The sequence below is a fragment of the Callithrix jacchus genome, chromosome 20 (assembly GCF_049354715.1).
Source record: "Callithrix jacchus isolate 240 chromosome 20, calJac240_pri, whole genome shotgun sequence".
Lineage (NCBI taxonomy): Eukaryota > Metazoa > Chordata > Mammalia > Primates > Cebidae > Callithrix > Callithrix jacchus.
In genome coordinates, this window is record NC_133521.1 from 14,338,787 (window position 1) to 14,359,072 (window position 20,286).

Genomic DNA, 20,286 nt, shown 5'->3' on the forward strand with positions numbered 1-20,286 from the left:
CCAAAATGCAGAGATTACAAGTGTGAGCCATCATACCTGGCCAAAACTTGTCCACTTCTATACCTTTTTTGGTTTCATTTTTATGGGAACCTGCAACTTGGGATAAAATCTGTATGGGCAGCCAAAAGATGCTTTATTCCACTGTTGAGCACCTATCTATAGAAGGGGCCCTGGGCCAAAGCAGAGTAGGGAATCCAAAATGAATGAGAAAAATCACTGTTTATAAATGTCACCATATTGAGGAAAAGCTATAAAGCTTGGCAAAAGCTATAAAATAGCTGGGCATATGATAGCAGTCCTAAACATTGGCATAGCTAGGGCACATCTAGTGAGACAATATTACAGACCTGATAATTTTAAGATGTTTTTAAAAAATAAAAATAACACATCAATTTCAGATTGTTTAGAAAACAAATAAGTAAAAGGAAAATAATAATCATCTACAGGTGGCCATATTAGCATTTGGAATATACCCTTCCACTGTTTTTTTGGTATGTAGACATATATGTATACATATATAGGGTTATATTTTTACACATGTATTTTTAATGAGATTATATCATATATATTGTTCTGTAATCCTTTTTTCCACTTAATATAAGCCTCTTTCTCATCCTTTTATATCCTTTGTAGCAATAGAACAGGTTTGGACACCCTCCTCACTTAGGAAACCCTTCCACCAAAGCAGTTTTACATGTGTCTGCTTTCCAGCATTGCATTTCTAGTAGCTTTCATTTCAAGAATGTATGCCACAACTAAGTTTTGAAAAACACTGTTCTCCGGTATAATTTTTAATGCCTGCAATCTACTGGATCAAATGACCTTAACCAGTCCTTTGTTGAACATTTAGATTTTTAAACTTTCTTCCTTGTCATAATAAACAGTGCATTCATTATGTCTTCAGAATGCTTCTCAGAAGTGCAGTTGATATATCAAAGACTGCTCGGCCGGACATGGTGGCTCACACCTGTAATCCAAGCACTTTGGAGGCCAAGGCAGGCGATCACCTGAGGTCGGGAGTTCAAGACCAGCCTGACCAACATAGTGAAACCCCATCTTAAAAAAAAAAAAAAAGAAAAAAGTAATAAAATAAAGATAATTAAAAAAAAAAAAAAAAAAGACTGCTCAAAATTTTAAGGCAATTGCCAAGGTGCCCTCCCCAAAACTTGTGTCAGTCTACACTCCCACCAGCACTGTACATGATGATGTATTCATTCTTCCTACCAAACTATCATATTTTCTTTTTCAACTTGCTTATTCTTTAGGTGAAAATGGCATTTGCCTATCATTGACTAATGGTGCATGGTTGTATATTTTTCTCTATTGGTTGCTTGATTTTTTTTCATGAATTGCCTCTCATTACCTCAGTGTATTTTTCCTTTGCGCTTTTTGTCATTGTATCAGTTATAGAAATAAAAAAATGTTACATATAAGAAAGAGTATTAAACCTCTTTTGGTGGAGTCTCGCTCTGTCACTCAGGCTGGAGTACAGTGGTGTGATTTCGGCTCACTGCAACCACTGCCTCCCAGGTTCAAGCGATTCTCGTGCCTCAGCCTCCCAAGTAGCTGGGATTACAGGCACACACCACCATGTCTGGTTAATATTTTTGTGTTTTTAGTAGGAATGGGGTTTTGCCATACTGGCCAGGCTGTCTTGAACTCCTGACCTCAGGTGATCTGCCTGCCTCAGAGGAGTATTATTAACCTTCTGTTCAACAGGTTGTAATAGTTTGTTTTTTAATTTTGTTCAGCATGGTTTAAATTTTATAAAATATTTTAGTAATCAGATCTATCTTTGCTTTTCCTGGTTTCTACTTTAGATAATGACATGCTGAGAAATCTCTACTTTAAGCTTAGATAAAATAATATTCCTGTTTTTTTATTTTTTGCAACTAGACTTCCATCTGAAATTTATTATACAGAGAAATCAAAATTCAATTTTTTTACCCCAAAATGGAGCTGGTGATTTCTGACAATCTTTTATAAGGCTGAATTGGTTCAGCCAAAGGTTCGTGGGAATGGTTTCCCTGTATTGCCATATCATTCCTAATTATCATTCCCTTACGATCTAACAGTTCTATCAAGGTTATTTTTTAAAGTTTCTGGCCCTTCTTTTTTTCTTTTTAGAATCAAGTGTTCCCACATGCCAGGGGGAACTGAGGCACTGGAAGACTGGTCACTACACTTTAATTCATGACCATTGCAAGGCTGAATTTGCCCTAGACTTAATTCTCTACTGTGGGTGTGAAGGTAAGAGAGAGGAAAGCAAGTAGTGAATTATTCCCCATAGGAGGGGCAGTCTCTTCTGAGGGACGCTTTGCAGCTGAACCAATTCATAATTTCCTAGTTCAGAATCTCAGATCATGGGATCTCAAAGTCTAAAGGATTTTGGGGGTCATGAATTCCAGTCTCCTAGCTCAAAATAGGATTTATATCTGTGACTTGACTAGGGAATGGAGAGATGGACCTTAATTTTCCTCTAAGTGTGCTCCCAGATCTGTAGACTTAATGTAATTGCCCTTCTGGGTATATTTAGCATTTAATTCTCTATTAATTTTCCTATTCAAAGTTTATTGAAATAAGTCTGCATTTCAGTTCAGCTGTCTTAGGAAATTAGGCATTTAGGGGAGGGGAATCCATGATAAACTAGATGATAAATTCAAGCTCACAAGTCATAGAATCAGTTACTGCTAAACTCCTAGATCCCCCACTGTTAAGCATATTGGCATCAGTGATTTAAGCAGATGATGCAACTCTTGCAATAAGAGCTTTCTGAATGCTGTTTGTTTTTTCTCTTGTAAGGCTGGGAGCCCGAATATGGCGGTTTTACTTCTTACATTGCCAAAGGTGAAGATGAAGAGGTAAGTTTATTCTGATAGCAAACTATCCTTTTTAGTTATTGAGAATGCTTTCATTTTTCAAAAACCCAGTTTTTATGACCTTCCACCAGTGTCTTTAGCTGATAAATCTCTGTTGGTCTGCCTGGCAGTGGTTCTGATTTCTAGTAGAAAATACTCAAGACGAAATAAAGGATACTCAGTAACCATTTATTTTACCCTCCTGAGAAATTCCAAATTAGGAGCCATGTGGTGCATTCCCAAAAATCTTACAATGTAGTAAGAAATAGTTGCAATATGCTGGAATAGGACTTATTGGAAAATGGCTTAACAGCCACCCCTAGTAAAGGTGCATTCAGAGGACCCCTTTATCCCCAGATCAAGTACTTGATATGGAAACTGTCTGTTCCATGGTTAATCGTCCAATAGTTGAAAATAAGTTCTATGTTCTGATGTGTCATTGTATTTGTCTATTTCAGCTGCTAACAGTGAATCCAGAAAACAATTCTTTGGCATTGGTCTACAGAGATAGAGAGACTCTGAAATTTGTCAAGCATATTAACCATCGAAGCCTGGAACAAAAGAAAACCTTCCCAAACAGAACAGGTTTCTGGGACTTTTCATTCATCTATTATGAATGACAGCACTGGGCAAAGCTAAACAAAAATGTGACCCTTCATCAGTACTGGGAAGTCTGGAAGAGCTAAGCATGGAGTGAAGGAGAGCTACATGGTAGCTTGCCTGACAATGTTCTTAAAACTGGTTGTTCTTTACTAGGACTCAAAATGATTGTCCTCAACCTAGACCTTGAGCTTAGAGCTACAAACTTATCTCTTGATTAAAAAAAAAAAAAAAGTTGGCTTTTTTTTAATGCTGAATCCTGACTTCAATGAATTTTTAACTTCAATGTTCTTTTTTTTATTGTGGTAAAATATTTATAACCTAAAATTGACCAGCTTACCCATTTTCAAATATGTAATTTCAGTGGATTAAATACAATCTCATTGTTGTTCAGCCATCGCCATCATCCATTTCCAGAACTTTTCCATCTTCCCAAACTCTGTGCCCACTGAACAATAACTCCACACCCCCGCCTTCCCCTAGCAACAGCCATTCTACTTTTTGTCTCTGTCATCAACCTGACTACTCGTATTTCTCATATCAGTGGAACCATACAGTATTTGTCCTTTTGTGACTTTATTTCACTTAACATAAGGTCTTTAAGATTCATTCCTGTTTCCAGTGTTTTGGTTTTTTTAAAACTCATAAATGATAGCAGATTTTGTTCTTCTCAATCATGCTGGTTTAGAAAATTACAGAGCCTTACATCCTGATCATGCTGGGCCTTCGAATTCTGACACAGTGAGTCATCACATTTTCTCCCACTGCCTGTGGCCTTGTTCCACCATGACACTCACAGGACAGTGTAGGCTTAGATGATGTGTAGTATTACTCCCTTGGAAAGGGTCTGGGCTACAACCACATGCCCCAAGAAACTTCTGGTTGGTAAAGAAGATAGGCTGCTTATTGCCATGTGTGGTCACTTCCAAGTGCCCACTGCCTTTCCATCCTGGAGTCGTGGCCTGTATATAAGTAAATGATTCTAGCCTCACATGTTGCTTCTGTTTTCTAAATACTGTAGGGTCAACTATGTAACTAATTGCTTTTTGTTTTAAGAGACTGAATGCTAAAAAGCCATATCAGAATGCCAAGAGGGTGTGCGTCTTGTTAATTTTTTTCTTGAAATGTTCCAGGGAGTTATAACTACCTGTGTGGGTATGCCTGGGTGGATGAAAGATACTGTTCTCATTCCATCCCAATACAGTCTCCTGTTTCCTCTTTTTCTACATTTATTTTTAGCTTTTGCAGTAGCTTCTAGTCTGGGTTTTACTAATTAATAGAAAAAGCATTGGGCCTTTAAACTTCTTAACCATTCTTCTCTTTCATCTCCTAAAACTTTGGGTATTCATTCTTTTCTGAAGTTTGCATTTAAGTGAAAATGAGTTTTGCTTTGTCGTTTAGGTTTACTTTCAAAAAGGTTTAATTATGCACCCCAGCCAGTTAAGAAATGTTTTAGCAGGTATGCCCTTGATAGGGATATTTATATACTTTACGCATGTAATATTAGTTCTATAATTGTACCGTTATAAAACACTAATTTTTAAATGAGAGAAAAAGAAATGTCCAGAACTAGTTCTTACATTGTCTTCCTCTCTGCATATTGTAATAAACCATTTTACACGATACGATTTTGGAGACCACAGGTTTTTTTCTTTTTTGAGACAGTCTCACTCTGTGGCCCAGGCTGGAGTACGGTGACAAGATCTCGGCTCACTGCAACCTCTGCCTCATGGGTTCAAGCAATTCTCCGGCCTCAGTCTCCTGAGTAGCTGGGATTACAGGTGCCCACCACCACCCCAGCTGATATTTTAATATTTTTAGTAGAGACAGAGTTTCACCATGTTGGCCAGGCTGGAGACCACAATTTTTTAACCACAGCGTTAACAACACTCAAGTGGGATTGCAAATACTTTGTTACTAATAGTTAATGTCACAGCTTGCCTTTTCTATATTCCAGGTGTTTGAAGGTCATCTCACTCACTAGCCTTCTGATGTGTTTTCAAGAGTTGGGGGAAAGGGTGTCAGTGGCCTAACTCCAGGAAGACCCAGGGAAAAGTGCTGGGTACGTGAAACTGTCATGTATGCCAAGCTTGGAAAACAGTTTGAGACTCATGGCTGTAGGTACCATCCAAGGCTAATTTTCCAATTCTGGAAAGCCAAGTCTAAATCTTAGAATACCTCACAAATGTTCAAAATATGCTAATACTATTAGTGCCTCTTTTATCTCAACGTGTTTATGAACTGTCAACAAACAATCTTTTATACACTACAAAAGGGACTTGGGTGTCTGAGGGGAGAGAATCCCTATGAGCCCAACTCTGATGTTGCTGTCAGTTACATCATCTACAGCAGTACCTCTTAGACTGTGAAGGATAGTGTAACTTACAGATTGTGTTTGTGCACTGAAGATACACAGTGATAGGGCAGCTTATTTTCTGTGTACTGCTTTGTTCTGCATCTTGATTACTTTTTAGGGCCTGGGCCAATGTCAACAACTGTTAGGTGGCAAAAGAAGAATTAGAACATGGGCATCTTTTTTATACCTCTTTCAGATAAAAGCTATGATGTTCACCTGTAAAAGATACGGTTTCTCTCTTTATTCTTAATAGTCTCTAATTCTTATAACTCTCATTTTTTTCCCCAAAGAAAATAGCTTTATGGACCGGGCATGGTGGCTCATGCCTGTGATCCCACCACTTTGGGAGGCCCCAAGGCTGGTGGATTACCTGAGGTCAGGAGGTGGAGACCAGCCTGGCCAACATGCTGAAACCCTATCTCTACTAAAAATACAAAAATTAGCTGGGTGTGGTCGGGTGTGCCTGTAATCCCAGGTACTTGGGAGGGTAAGGCAGGAGAACCACTCAAACCTGGGAGATGGAGGTTGCAGTGAGCTGAGATCACGCCACTGTACTCCAGCCTGGGTGACAGAGCAAGACTCTGTCTCAAAAAAAAAAAAAGCTTTCTGTTTTTTCAGATTATATAAATAAGACATGCTCATTGTGAGGTAATAACATGTAAAAATGTAAAGATCACCTGAAATCCCACCATCCTGTGACAACCACTGGTGGCTTTGTCATGTATCAACTTGGCTAGACTCACTGAACTACATTTCCCAGAACTCTCTTCCCTATGTCTCAGGTTAAGATGAGCCACAAATTCCTGTGCCAGATCTGCAGAGCCCAAATGCAGCAGCAGCCCTTGAGTGGCTGGCACACCTTGCTGGTGTGAATCCCATCTGTGCCTGTGCCTGCAACCGCTCCACCTTCCCCTGGATCTTCCTGTAGTTCCTCTGCAAGGGGACTCAGTTTCAGCAGGATGCCCACACCATCAAGGTCAAAAGCAACAGGAACAGGCAGATTTTAGCGTCCTCAGGCTCCAGCCGATGCTGTGGGTTACAGCTTGTTCTCCCCAACTACATGTTTTCTGACTACCCGCCCCATGGGCTTTAAGCTCCAGCATCAGACAGAGAACAGCCTTACAAAGACTGCTTCACTACTTCCTCTTTGTATGTTAACCATTGGAAATTAGGAACATTTTAACAAAACTTGTGAACATATTTGCATCTTTGAATAGGAAGAAAAATAGTGTGTAAGAAGTATCCTATAAATAACATCAGTCCTTAATTTTAAGGATGTGGAAAATGAAGTTTCCAAGAGAAAAAAAATCTTAGTTTTGAACCTGACTTGTCTACTGTTTAAAGATTGCTTCTCAAATTCCACTTAATGTGGGTTTCTTCCCCACAGAACACCAAAAAAAAAAAAAAAAAAAAATCAAAGCTTGGGCTACCTCTCCTAGACCAGGATTTTTTTTTTAGATTGGAGTCTCCCTCTGACGCCCAGGCTGGAGTGCAGTGGCATAATCTCAACTCACTGCAACCTCTGCCTCCCAGGTTCAAGCAATTCTGGGATTACAGGCACTTAACCACCATACCGGGTAATTTTTGTATTTTCAGTATAGATGGGGTTTCGCCATGTTGGCCAGGCTGGTCAAACTCGTGACCTACCCACCTTGGTCTCCCAAAGTTCTGGCAGTATTTTTTAAGAAGTTTGGGGGTACATTATCTCTTCAACACCATGACATACTCACCACTACTAAATCAATGAAGAAGGGCAAATGCTGTTAAAAAGGTCCTTGGTAGAAAAGATCTAGTGAAGTGATGCCAGAGGCCTCTCCAGTCTGTGTGGAACTGGGTGTCCTGAGGATCTTGTCTCTGATGCAAAATCAGTCCACAAAGACAATTTAAAAATGACTTGGGAACTGTCTATGTGACATCACTTTTAGGAAAAGCAGATTCTGTACTATACAGATTAAAAGATGACTCTCAGGCTAGAGCATAGAGTGTGGGCAGGGGCCAGATGGAAAAAAGGCAAAATGTGAAACACCAGGCTGTAATGGGTGTCTTACTGTACTTGAGCTTCCAAGTGACACTGGAGGTAATTTAGTTCTATAGTAACAGGACTGTGCATTGGCAGATCTGTAACTGCTAATTACAAAATTTGAAACATTAACAACAATGTTGAAAATCATTCTTGTAAAACACTTCGAGAGTTGCCTAATAGCTGTAAAGTTCCTAGTTCTTTGATTTCTGAAGCCACTGACAGGCATATTGAGGACAGACGATCCTAAGCAGAGAAGCAGATGCTATTCTATGCTCAAGGCACTAGCTCAGCATGGGGCGAGGATGAAGCTGGTTAAGATGCAGACCCCATTCTTGCTTAACAGGGGATTAAGATTTAGATAAAGAATTTAATAAGGTTAAGGAGTAGGCCTGGAAGAGGAAAAGGTCACCTAAGGAGACAGCATGTGTGTGGAGCCTTGAGGTACTGGATAGGTGGTCATGGTGGGAAATAATAAAAATTATACTCTTAAAAATCCTCAGAACCTGAATTAGGATACTGAAAGCTTTCTCTCAGATACCAAAATCCTCAAAGTCAGCTTTTAAATGACAGCTCAGTGTTCACTTAAAGCTTCAATATAATTCGGCAGTGAAATACAGCTTCGCTGTAGCTTCTAGAAGCACTCAGATTCTATCAGGATAGAAACATGGCAACAAAACAGAGAAGTTACTGATAAACTCATTTCTCCTTGTGCAGTTTTTTTCACTCCTAAGCTGAACCTGATGACTTCTAAGTGGCGGAAAAAAGGTGGTTGCACCTTTTATGAATGTTTTCACTTTAACCAGTCTACTTGCTTGGGAAGTTTGGAGTAGAAGAGGCCGTGACTACTTGGTTCCAACACCTCCTTCACACCAGGGCTTACCCAGCTGTGGGACCCTGTACAGGACACCCTTAGAGCTCAGAGCCTCATCTGTAAAATAGATAGCAACATCAACAGGATAAAATTACTGTGAAAACAACCTATAAATAAGAACAACTTAAAGACGTCTTGCTGCAGGTCGACTACTTCTAACCTTGCCATGAGTATTTTTAGGTCTAAGAAGGAAGTCTTTTGGCTAGAGAACAATAGAGTGACCTTTGATGAGATTATTAGGCTCCCTAAAAATGAAAGGCATTATATAATTTAAAACTAGCACCAACTAGAGATTTTAATCTCAAAGGTATAAATTAGACTATGGTTAAAACAAAAAAAGACTCAACAGTAAGACTCAAGTTTCGTCTTGAGTGACTAGACAGGTCACAGGTCACTAACTCTGTGATCTGACAAGGAGGTTATCTATGCTTCAGTTTCTTCCTCTGTGAGGCAGATTTATGTATGTATGTAAGTATGTTTGTTTTGGAGATGGAGCCTCCCTCTGTCACCCAGGCTGGAGTGCAGTGGCACGATCTCAGCTCACTGCAACCTCTGTGTGAGGCAGATTTATGATGATACTTTACCACTTTGGAGGTTACTGGAAATAACACAGTATTTGTGGATTATCTCTTGAATTTATAGGTTGGAAATGGAAAAGTATTAGCATATTCTCATAATTAGGATTCCATAAGGCTTACATTTCAGATATAGGAGGGGAGATCCTAAGTGGCCATGCTGAAACCAGTAAAATTAATGTATACCAACCTCAGGGAAATGCTCCACTTCCCCTACACTGCTTATGAATGCTATTAAGATATTAAAACTACTGAAGTTTCACTCATTAAACCAATCCTGAAATCTACCTTAGGGTGACATTTTTCCTAGGGAAGAGACTGCTACCTGTTGGCACAAATACCAGTGTTCTCACAGGCACACAGTTAGATTCCATCTCCCGGCCTCCCTTGCAGATGTGGTCATGTAACCCAATGGAATTGTGAGTGGAAATGATTGTGTGCTACTTCTTTCACACCACACTTTTTTTTTTTTTTTTTTTGAGATGGGAGTTTCGCTGTTGTTACCCAGACTGGAGTGCAATGGCGCGATCTTGGCTCACTGCAACCTCCGCCTTCTGGGTTCAAGCAATTCTCCTGCCTTAGCCTCCTGAGTAGCTGGGACTACAGGTGCCTACCACCATGCCCAGCTAATTTTTGTATTTTTAGTAGAGACGGGGTTTCACCTTGTTGACCAGGATGGTCTCGATCTCTTGACCTCGTGATCCACCCGCCTCGGCCTCCCAAAGTGCTGGGATTATAGGCGTGAGCCACCGCGCCCGGCCCACACCACACTTTTAAAAGAAGGAGGCATGTTTCCTTCTTACTCTCTTCTACAGGGGCTTAGTTATATGGTCATGCTCTGCTTAACAACAGGGATACAGTCTGAGAAATGCATTGTTAGGCTATTTTGTCATCATGTGAATACTGTACAGCGCACGTATACACACCTACATGGTATAGCCTGCTCCACACACCTGGGCTATACGGTATAGCCTGTTGTTCCTAGGCTACAAATCTGTGCAGCATGGAACTGTACTGAATACTGTAGGCAACTGTAACATAATGCTAAGTATTTGTGTAGTTCAACCCATCTAAACACAAAGGTACAGTAAAAATACAGTATTATAATCTTATGGTGCTTAAACTTCGTTATCTGGCATATAGCTATAAATAACCACAAGGCCCTAGGACAGCCCTTGTCAAGTAGGGTTCCAAGTGAGATAATAAAGCTCCACTACTCTAAGGCCTCCTCCACTGTATGTACTGAATGTGAAAACAGTCACCCAAACCATTTTCCTTAGGCTTATTCCTTTAGTGAACTCAGGAAGAAAAGTTTGTCCTACAGGATGACAGAGCTACATGACTAAAGAAACCTGGGTCCTTGCATAACTATGGAGAAATCCTTACATAATAAATGAAAAATGTGTCATTATGGTTTTGAGGTCTATTTGTTACAGCAGCTAATATTACCCCAACAAAGTGATCACTCTAAATTGACTCTTCCTTAATGTAAATTTGTTCTTTGTACCCACCTTTTGGTGAATAAAAAGAAGCACACAAATCAAAATATCCACATTTTTTTTTAAGATGGAGTTTCGCTCTTGTTGCCCAGGCTGGAGTATAGTGGTGTGATCTTGGCTCACTGCAATCTCCGCCTCATGAGTAGCTGGAATTACAGGTGTCTGCCACCACGCCTGGCTAATTTTTTGTATTTTTAGTTAAATGGGGTTTCACCAGGTTGTCCAGACTGGTCTCAAACTCCTTACATCAGGTGATCCACCCACCTCAGCCTCCCAAGTGCTGGGATTACAGGTGTGAGCCACTGACCTGGCCCAAATATCCACTTTTTTTTTTTTTTGAGACAGAGTCTCACTCTGTCACCCAGCCTGGAGTGCAATGGCACGATCTCAGCTCACTGCAACCTCCACCTCCTGGGCTCAAGCGATTCTCCTGGCTCAGCCTCCTGAGTAGTTAAGACTACAGGTGCATGCCACCATGCCCAGCTAATTTTTTGTATTTTTAGTAGAGATGAGGTTGCACCATGTTAGCCTGGATGGTCTTAATCTCCTCACCTCGCGATCTGCCTCCCTCAGCCTCCCAGAGTGCTGGGATCACAGGCGGGAGCCACTGCACCCGGCCGACATTTGTTTTCCTCTACAAAATACAAATGGGCAATTCTGATTTGATAGTGATTTTATAATCAATCAACACAGTTTAACATCTTTACATTTTAATGAAGAAGTAGATTATTTAAAAAGTATAAATTCAATTACAATTTCAAGAAAAAAGATGTATTAATATACCATAAATAAGCAAAAATTGGACTTTGAAGCCCTAATACTTCAAAAGCATTCATCCGATTCCATAGAAACCCAGTATCATTCAGCAACAGTACTACTGACTTAAAACTAGCAAGCAAATATATCTTCAAATGTAGTTCTTTGTCTTTAACTTGCACAACTCACCAAGGTTATTTTCATCCTTAGCACCCTGGGTTCACAAGGGGGTGATCCAAAGTAAACCAGCATAGATTTTTAACAAAAACCTTTTCCAGGAACTTCATGACCTACATTTTCCTCTCCTGTGAAGAAGCTGTCCCCCCTCGCATGATTCTGAACAGTGTGTTGATGTTATTGCTTCGAATTGCATCCCGACAAGCAGTGATCACCTGGTTCTTTGGTTTTCCAACTGCATGAGAAGAAATATCAGAAAGCGAAAGATTATTAGACATGAAACTATAAAATTAGAGGCCAGTTTTGAAACAACATAAAACCAGGAGAGAAAAGGGTTCTATGTGAAATATAAGTTATCTTACCACTCCCTAAAAAAGATAACTTGGTGAAGAAATTTATTTAAAAAACTGACTTAGAGACCAATTCAAACCTAGACACCAAAAGTCAGTTTTACAGAAAAGGATCAAAGCTCATATTCACCTAGCAAAGATTATTTCTAAAGAGGTCAAAGCATTGACCTAAAACAGCAGAATTCAGGCTATAAATCTCTGGCTATATTTCTGCATCCTTGGGTTTATCCTATTGTTCTTTTTCTAAATTTTTAAGTTAGACACTTAACATTAATTAAGTCTCTTTTTTGCTAATTGGGCCTTGATGGTTATATATATAACCATAAATATGAATTACATATACCTATATAGTATATATACCTACTATATATACCCCAAAGGAAATACATAAACATAAATATATATTTATATATAATTGCAAACTTCTTAGACAAACATATTTATGTTTATTTCCTTTGTGGTATATATAGTAGGTTTTTCTTTAGAGGATGCAGGAAGATGTAGGAAAAGGAGCTGCAGGTTTTCTTTTCCTTTGAAGTCTAAAGACTAACGCCAAACACCAGGCTGACTGAAACACAAGCGACTGGTGCCAGCTCTGGAGTGTGAAAGGTATGCTACTTTCAGCCCCAATATGAATTATTGAATGCTACCACTATCTTCAATGAGTTCCACCAAAAACATTAAAGATAAAAGTGCAGTGTTATGAAAAGAGACTTACCCCGCAGACGACCTGCTCTTTGAATTGCTTGATTTACTGCTTTGAGGTTTCCCAACAGTTCTGTGTGATTGTTACAGCGAATTTTATAACCATTTAGCAAGTCTCTATTAAGGTCATAGAGTTCCATATAACGACTCTTCATTGTTTTCCTGTGCAAATCAATAGAAATTTGACATCATTTCATCTTGATGTGGCAAGCTTAAGAAAAACTTGTAAACTTCTTAGACATATAAAGAAGCCACCATTTTTTAAGCTATATTTTCATTAAAACGGAGTAACTGCTAGTTTGCTTTGAAAACACAGATAAGTTCCATAAAAATATTCTATTCCTTCCAAATAAACAAAAGACAAGTGGAATTCCTTGGTTACTGGTCAATAGTTGGTTCTGATTTGGGTGGTTAAGAATGCTCAAGCCCACTGTGCTGGGAGTAGGAACAAGTGAGCAAGGTGACAGCCCACCTTCCAAGTTTCAGATCAATAGTCATTAAACTAAAGTGGCCTGGTCTTAAAGTATTTTTAGACAACCCAGCCTTGTATTTTATCAGAGTTTAAAAAAGAGTCATAAAATTAAAATGAAAATGAGATCTATACTACACAAGAATGAAAATGACTAAAGAAAAATAGAGCTGAAGATACCAAATGCTAGCAAAGACTTGGGGTAACTAGAATTCTCATGCATTGAGGACAGAAATGCAAAATGCTGCATCTACTTTGACAAGTGATTTAGCAGTTTCATACAAAGTTAACACACCCTGAATAACCCAGCAATCCCATTGTAAGGTAAAACCCAAGAGAAATGAAAACATATATCTGCAAAAAACTTGTATGCAAGTATTTATAGCAGCTTTATTCTACTCACCAAAGTCTGGAAACAACCCAATTATTCTCAACTGGTGAATAGATAAATATCGTATATCTCCATACAATGGAGTACTACTCAGCAATAAAAAAGAAACTACACATACATGCAACAATGTGGATGAATCTCAAAGACATTACATAAGTGAATGAAGCCAGACTCAAAAGGATATATAGATATAGTATGATTCTATTTATATGGTATTTTGAAAAAGGTTGTAATCCCAGCACTTTGGGAGGCCGAGGTGGGCGGATCATGACGCCAAGAGATCGAGATCATGTTGAAACCCCGTCTCTAAAAAAATTAAAAAGTAAAATAAAATAAATTTAAAAAAACTACAGGAAAAGAACTAAGATGAGTGGTTGTCAGGAACTGGAGGTTAGGAGAGGTACTAATACAAGAGTGTACTGATACAACAGCCACAAGAGTGACAGAAATATTCTTTTTATTGAGACAAAGTTTCACTCTTGTTGCCCAGGCTGGAGTGCACTGGTACGATCTCGGCTCACTGCAACCTCCACCACCTGGGTTCAAATGATTCTCCTGCCTCAGCCTCCTGAATAGCTGGGATTACAGGCACCTGCCACCACACCTCGGTAATTTTTTGTATTTTTAGTAGAGACGGGGTTTCACCATGTTGGCCAGGTTGGTTTCAAACTTGTGGCTTCAAGTGATCTGCCCACCTTGGCCTCCCAAAGTGCTGGGATTACAAGCATGGGCCCGGCCAGTGATAGAAATATTCTAAATCTCAATTGTGGTCGCAGCAACATGATTACATAAGTTTCTCAAAATTGATTAAACTGTAAACCTAAAAAGGGTAAATTTTCTGCATATATGAGTTATATATCAATTAATTTGATTTAAAAAATAAAAATAAATATTGACATTTTGCAGTCAAATGCCTAAAGCCAGTAACCCTTTTTGACTTAAGAGAGAGAGACGGAAAAACTAGGGGACCTAGAGATAGTTGGCCAAAAAGAGCAAATATCTATCTCAATTTACAGATGATACAAGAATACATCTAGAAAAATTATAAGCTAATTAGTAAAGGACACGTTATCAAATCAACAGATAAAAATCACCATTCATATATACAAACACAAAACCGTAATTATAGAATAAGATATAATGTAAAAGAAATTTACGCTTATAAATATATTGTAATTGTCTAAAAATACAGAAAATGCCAAAGCATAAACTAAAAAACATCCAGTATCTATAAGAGGAACCCATTAACGCACTCCAGAAACACACAGAACATGACTTGAACCAATATAAAGACATGCCATGTTCTTAGATATCAAGAGTGAACATCACTGCAGTGGGGTCAGTTCTGCCTAATACATTTCACATCATCTCAATTAAAATGTCGATTTTTGTTACAGAGCTATAACAATTCATGATGAAATTCATTGGAAAGAATAACCAAGCACAAGTAGCTAGGAAAAACCATGAAAAAGAAAAGCGGTAAGTTTCCCACGGGGGTGGAGTGATCCTTGGAACCTCCGTGCTGCTTTGGTAGAGTTAGTTCTTCGGCGGCGGGCATGGCAGGTACCGTGGTGCTGGACGATGTGGAGCTGCGGGAGGCCCAGAGAGATTACCTGGACTTCCTGGATGATGAGGAAGACCAGGGAATTTATCAGAGCAAAGTTCGGGAGCTGATCAGTGACAACCAATACCGGCTGATTGTGAATGTGAATGACCTGCGCAGGAAAAACGAGAAGAGGGCTAACTGGCTCCTGAACAATGCCTTTGAGGAGCTGGTTGCCTTCCAGCGGGCCTTAAAGGATTTTGTGGCTTCCATTGATGCTACCTATGCGAAGCAGTATGAGGAGTTCTACATAGGATTGGAGGGCAGCTTTGGCTCCAAGCACGTCTCCCCGCGGACTCTTACCTCTTGTTTCCTCAGCTGTGTGGTCTGTGTGGAGGGCATCGTCACTAAATGTTCTCTAGTTCGTCCCAAAGTCGTCCGCAGTGTCCACTACTGTCCTGCTACTAAGAAGACCATAGAACGACGTTACTCTGATCTCACCACCCTGGAGGCCTTTCCCTCCAGCTCTGTCTATCCCACCAAGGATGAGGAGAACAATCCCCTTGAGACAGAATATGGCCTGTCTGTTTACAAGGATCACCAGACCATCACCATCCAGGAGATGCCGGAGAAGGCCCCAGCCGGCCAGCTCCCCCGCTCTGTGGATATCATTCTGGATGATGACTTGGTGGATAAAGTGAAGCCTGGTGACCGAGTTCAGGTGGTGGGAACCTACCGTTGCCTTCCTGGAAAGAAGGGAGGCTATACCTCTGGGACCTTCAGGACTGTCCTGATTGCCTGTAATGTGGAGCAGATGAGCAAGGACGCTCAGCCTTCTTTCTCTGCTGAGGATATAGCCAAGATCAAGAAGTTCAGTAAAACCCGATCCAAGGATATCTTTGACCAGCTGGCCAGGTCATTGGCCCCTAGTATCCATGGGCATGACTATGTCAAGAAAGCAATCCTCTGCTTGCTCTTGGAAGGCGTGGAACGAGACCTAGAAAATGGCAGCCACATCCGTGGGGACATCAATATTCTTCTAATAGGAGACCCATCGGTTGCCAAGTCTCAGCTTCTGCGGTACGTGCTTTGCACTGCACCCCGGGCTATCCCCACCACTGGCCGGGGCTCCTCTGGAGTGGGTCTGACAGCTGCTGTCACCACAGACCAGGAAACAGGGGAGTGCCGTCTAGAAGCGGGGGGCCATGGTCCTGGCTGACCGAGGCGTGGTTTGCATTGATGAATTTGACAAAATGTCTGACATGGATCGCACAGCCATCCATGAAGTGATGGAGCAGGGTCGAGTGACCATCGCCAAGGCTGGCATCCATGCTTGGCTGAATGCCCGCTGCAGTGTTTTGGCAGCTGCCAACCCTGTCTACGGCAGGTATGACCAGTATAAGACTCCAATGGAGAACATTGGACTACAGGACTCACTGCTGTCTCGATTTGACTTGCTCTTCATTATGCTGGATCAGATGGATCCTGAGCAGGATCGGGAGATATCGGACCATGTCCTTCGGATGCACCATTACAGAGCACCTGGGGAGCAGGATGGCGATGCTATGCCCTTGGGTAGTGCTGTGGATATCCTGGCCACAGATGATCCCAACTTTAGCCAGGATGATCAGCAGGACACCCAGATTTATGAGAAGCATGATAACCTTCTGCATGGGACCAAGAAGAAAAAGGAGAAGATGGTGAATGCAGCATTCATGAAGAAGTACATCCATATGGCCAAAATCATCAAGCCTGTCCTGACACAGGAGTCAGCTGCCTACATTGCAGAAGAGTATTCACGCCTGCGCAGCCAGGATAGCATGAGCTCGGACACCACCAGGACATCTCCAGTTACAGCCCGAACACTGGAAACTCTGATTCGACTTGCCACAGCCCATGCAAAGGCCCGCATGAGCAAGACTGTGGACCTGCAGGATGCAGAGGAAGCTGTGGAGTTGGTCCAGTATGCTTACTTCAAGAAGGTTCTGGAGAAAGAGAAGAAACGTAAGAAGCGAAGTGAGGATGAATCAGAGACAGAAGATGAAGAGGGGAAAAGCCAAGAGGACCGAGAGCAGAAGAGGAAGAGAAGGAAGACTAGCCAGCCAGATGCCAAAGATGGGGATTCATATGACCCCTATGACTTCAGTGACACAGAGGAGGAGATGCCTCAAGTACACACTCCAAAGACGGCCGACTCGCAGGAGACCAAGGAATCCCAGAAAGTGGAGTTGAGTGAAACCAGGTTGAAGGCATTCAAGGTGGCTCTCTTGGATGTGTTCCGGGAAGCTCATGCGCAGTCAGTCGGCGTGAATCGCCTCACAGAATCCATCAACCGCGACAGCAAAGAGCCCTTCTCTTCAGTTGAGATCCAGGCTGCTCTGAGCAAGATGCAGGATGACAATCAGGTCATGGTGTCTGAGGGCATCGTCTTCCTCATCTGAGGAGGCCTCGTCTCTGAACTTCGGTTGTGCCAAGAGTTTCTTGCATGTTTCCCACCCTCTTCCCCACCCAAGTCTTTGCCTCTGCTCCCCTGGCTAACAATGTTGAATTGAACCGAAGGCGAGGCATGTTGGTGATGAAGCTGAGTCAGGACTCGGTAGACCCTTTGGGAAGGTCGTGAAAGCTGCCATGCATGGAGTGAAGAAAGAGGAGGCAGTGGGAAAGGGCGAGGACTGTTGCATCTTCATTGCAAATGCTCTGGCTCATACGCCCTGCTTCCCAGTCCCACACAAACCCAGCTGTTATTTTCTGTAAGTAGCGTGACTTCTGAGTACTTTTGGGGGCCCAGCTCTTTTCTGTTGGCTGTTATTTTTTTTCTTTCCTCCAGAGCAGTTTGGTCTAGTCTAGGCTGTGGTGGTTCTAACTGATGGAGAGGCTCTGAGGCAAGCCATGCAGGTCACCAAAGCTTTCTTTGCAGTAGTGCCAGTTAAGGTGAATATTTTACCACAAAACAAACCCCATATCTGGATGAATATCCAGGATGTTGAATAAACATAGCCATTTTGTATAAAAAAAAAAAAAAAAAAGAAAGAAAAGCAACAGGGGTTGGGGACAGGGGCACCTACCCACACCAGATATTGAAACATACAAAACATCCATAAATGAAAGAATGGCACTATCAATGGTAAACTGCCAGGGTAAAGGTAAGGAAGAATGGGTAGTTACTGTTTAATGAGTACAGAGTTTCAGGTTTAAGAGATAAAGAATTATGGAGATGCTGGTGGTGGTAACACACTTTTTTTTTTTTTTTTTGAGACAGGGTCTAACGGTCATCCAGGCTAGAGTGCAGTGGTGCGATCTTGGCTCACTGAAACCACCGCCTCCCGGGTTCAAGCAATTCTCCTGCCTCAGCCTCCCTAGTAGCTGGGATTACAGGCATGTACCACCACACCCAGATAATTTTTGCATTTTTAGTGGAGACGGGGTTTCACCATGTTGGCCAGGCTGGTCTTGAACTCCTGACTTCCCGCCTCGGCCTCCCAAAGAGCTGGGATTACAGGTGTGAGCCACCATGCCCGGCATGGTACACATTATGAATGTATTTAATACCACTGAACTGTACACTAAAAGTAGTGTGTAGTAGTTAAGATGGTAAATTTCACATTATGTGTATTTTACCATGAGTGGAAAAAAAAAAAAACTGTTCCTTCTCTGCTCCAGCAATGCAACAATCAACACAGAAGACTTCTGTGACCAACTGTGGAGGCTTTTCCCCACACACCAAAAAAACAATCAATTCTGTAGCAGACACCAGCTGGGTGTCCTCCAATTCTGTTCTGACACTATTCACCTGAAGACACTGTCTGTCTCCAGGTGAATAGTGTCAGATTGAGGGTTCAGTCCCACAAGACTGCTCTGACTTCAGACAAAGGTCACAAGTTCAGGCTGCCAGAACTTCAGACTGACCTACTTCAAGTTGGGGTTCCCACGATCCCCTATCTGGGTTTGATTAATTTGCTAGATCAGTTCACAGAACTCAGGGAAACTTAATGGCACTTACTAGTTTATTATAAAGGATATTACAAAGGATACAGATGAAGAGATCCAAAGAGTGAAGTATTAGGGAAGGCACTTGGAGCTTCTATGCCTTCCCTAGGTGCATCAACCTTCAGGAACCTCCATCTGTTCTAGTGTCCAGAAACTCTCTGAATGCTGTCCCTTTGTGTTTATATGGAATCTCCATTATTTAGGCATGACTGACTAAACCACTGGCCATAGTGTTCAACTTAATTCTCAGTCCCTCTCCGCTCCCTAGAGGTTGGGAGAGAGGTGGGCAGAAAGTCCCAATCCTGTAATCCTGCCTTGGATATTCTGGTGACTGACCCCTATCCTGAAGCTACCTAGGAGCTGCCAGCTGTAAGTCAATCATTAGCATACAAAAAGACATCACTTTGGAGATTCTAAGGATTTTAGGGGTTATTATGTCAGTAAACAGTGTTGAAGATCAACTATATATTTTACAATATCACATATCACAATGAAATTTCTATTTTCTTTTTTAGAGATGGGGTCTTGCTATGTTGTCCAGGCTAGTCTTGAGCTCCTGGCCTCAAGCCATTCTCCTGCCTTGACCTCCCAAAGCACTGGGATTATAGGCATAAGCTACTGCACCCAGCCAAAAAATTTTTAAATAAAAAAGAATGGCTGAGGCAGGAAGACAGCTTGAGCCCAGGAGTTCAAGACCAGCCTGGGCAATAGAGTGGGAACCTGTCTCTACCAAAAATAAAAAAAAATTAGCTGGATGTAGTGGTGCATGCCTGTAGTCCCAGCTACTCCGGAGGCTGAGGTAGGAAGATCCTTTGTACCTAGGAGGCCGAGGCTGCAGTGAGCTGTGATGACACCACTGCACTCCAGCCTGGGCAACAGAGCAAGATCCTGTCTCAAAATAATTTTATTTTTAAAAAAAGAATGCTATTGTCAAATGAAGAGACAAGACAGATCAATGGAATAGTACAGAAAATCCAGAAATACTTTCAACTATGTACAGAAATATGATATATAATAAAGGCAGTATCTGAAATCATTGTGAGCATGATGAACTTTAAAAGTAGTATTAAAATAATGCAACGTGGCCAGGTGTAGTGGCTCACGCCTGTAATCCCAGCACTTTGAG

General features: G+C 41.3%; 3 protein-coding genes across 10 annotated transcripts in view; 2 read left to right on the plus strand and 1 right to left on the minus strand.

The window, feature by feature from the left end:
* OGFOD1 (2-oxoglutarate and iron dependent oxygenase domain containing 1) overlaps nt 1–5,083 on the plus strand; it is a 26,031-nt gene extending 20,948 nt beyond the window's left edge. For all 6 annotated transcript variants that reach the window (XM_078358216.1, XM_078358215.1, XM_035282582.3 and 3 more), the window contains 3 exons: nt 2,128–2,250; nt 2,803–2,861; nt 3,317–5,083. In XM_078358216.1, coding sequence (XP_078214342.1) covers nt 2,128–2,250; nt 2,803–2,861; nt 3,317–3,478 — 344 coding nt within the window. In that variant the 3' untranslated portion in view covers nt 3,479–5,083. The remainder of the gene's footprint in view (nt 1–2,127; nt 2,251–2,802; nt 2,862–3,316) is intronic.
* Nucleotides 5,084–11,437: 6,354 nt separating this feature from the next.
* BBS2 (Bardet-Biedl syndrome 2) overlaps nt 11,438–20,286 on the minus strand; it is a 37,911-nt gene continuing 29,062 nt past the window's right edge. For 2 of the 3 annotated variants that reach the window (XM_002760968.8, XM_054248664.2), the window contains exons 16-17: nt 12,784–12,932; nt 11,438–11,950 (exon numbers count right to left, since the gene is read on the minus strand). In XM_002760968.8, coding sequence (XP_002761014.1) covers nt 11,829–11,950; nt 12,784–12,932 — 271 coding nt within the window. In that variant the 3' untranslated portion in view covers nt 11,438–11,828. Of the gene's footprint in view, nt 11,951–12,783; nt 12,933–15,536; nt 15,638–20,286 lie in introns of all 3 variants that reach the window. The other variant, XR_013530479.1, reaches the window with a different exon arrangement.
* Nucleotides 15,163–18,177, plus strand: LOC100395555 (DNA replication licensing factor MCM3-like). The gene is given in 3 exon segments (XM_054248668.2): nt 15,163–15,263; nt 15,377–16,371; nt 16,373–18,177. Coding segments are annotated over 3 exon segments (2,289 nt in total). The 5' UTR covers nt 15,163–15,211; the 3' UTR covers nt 17,615–18,177.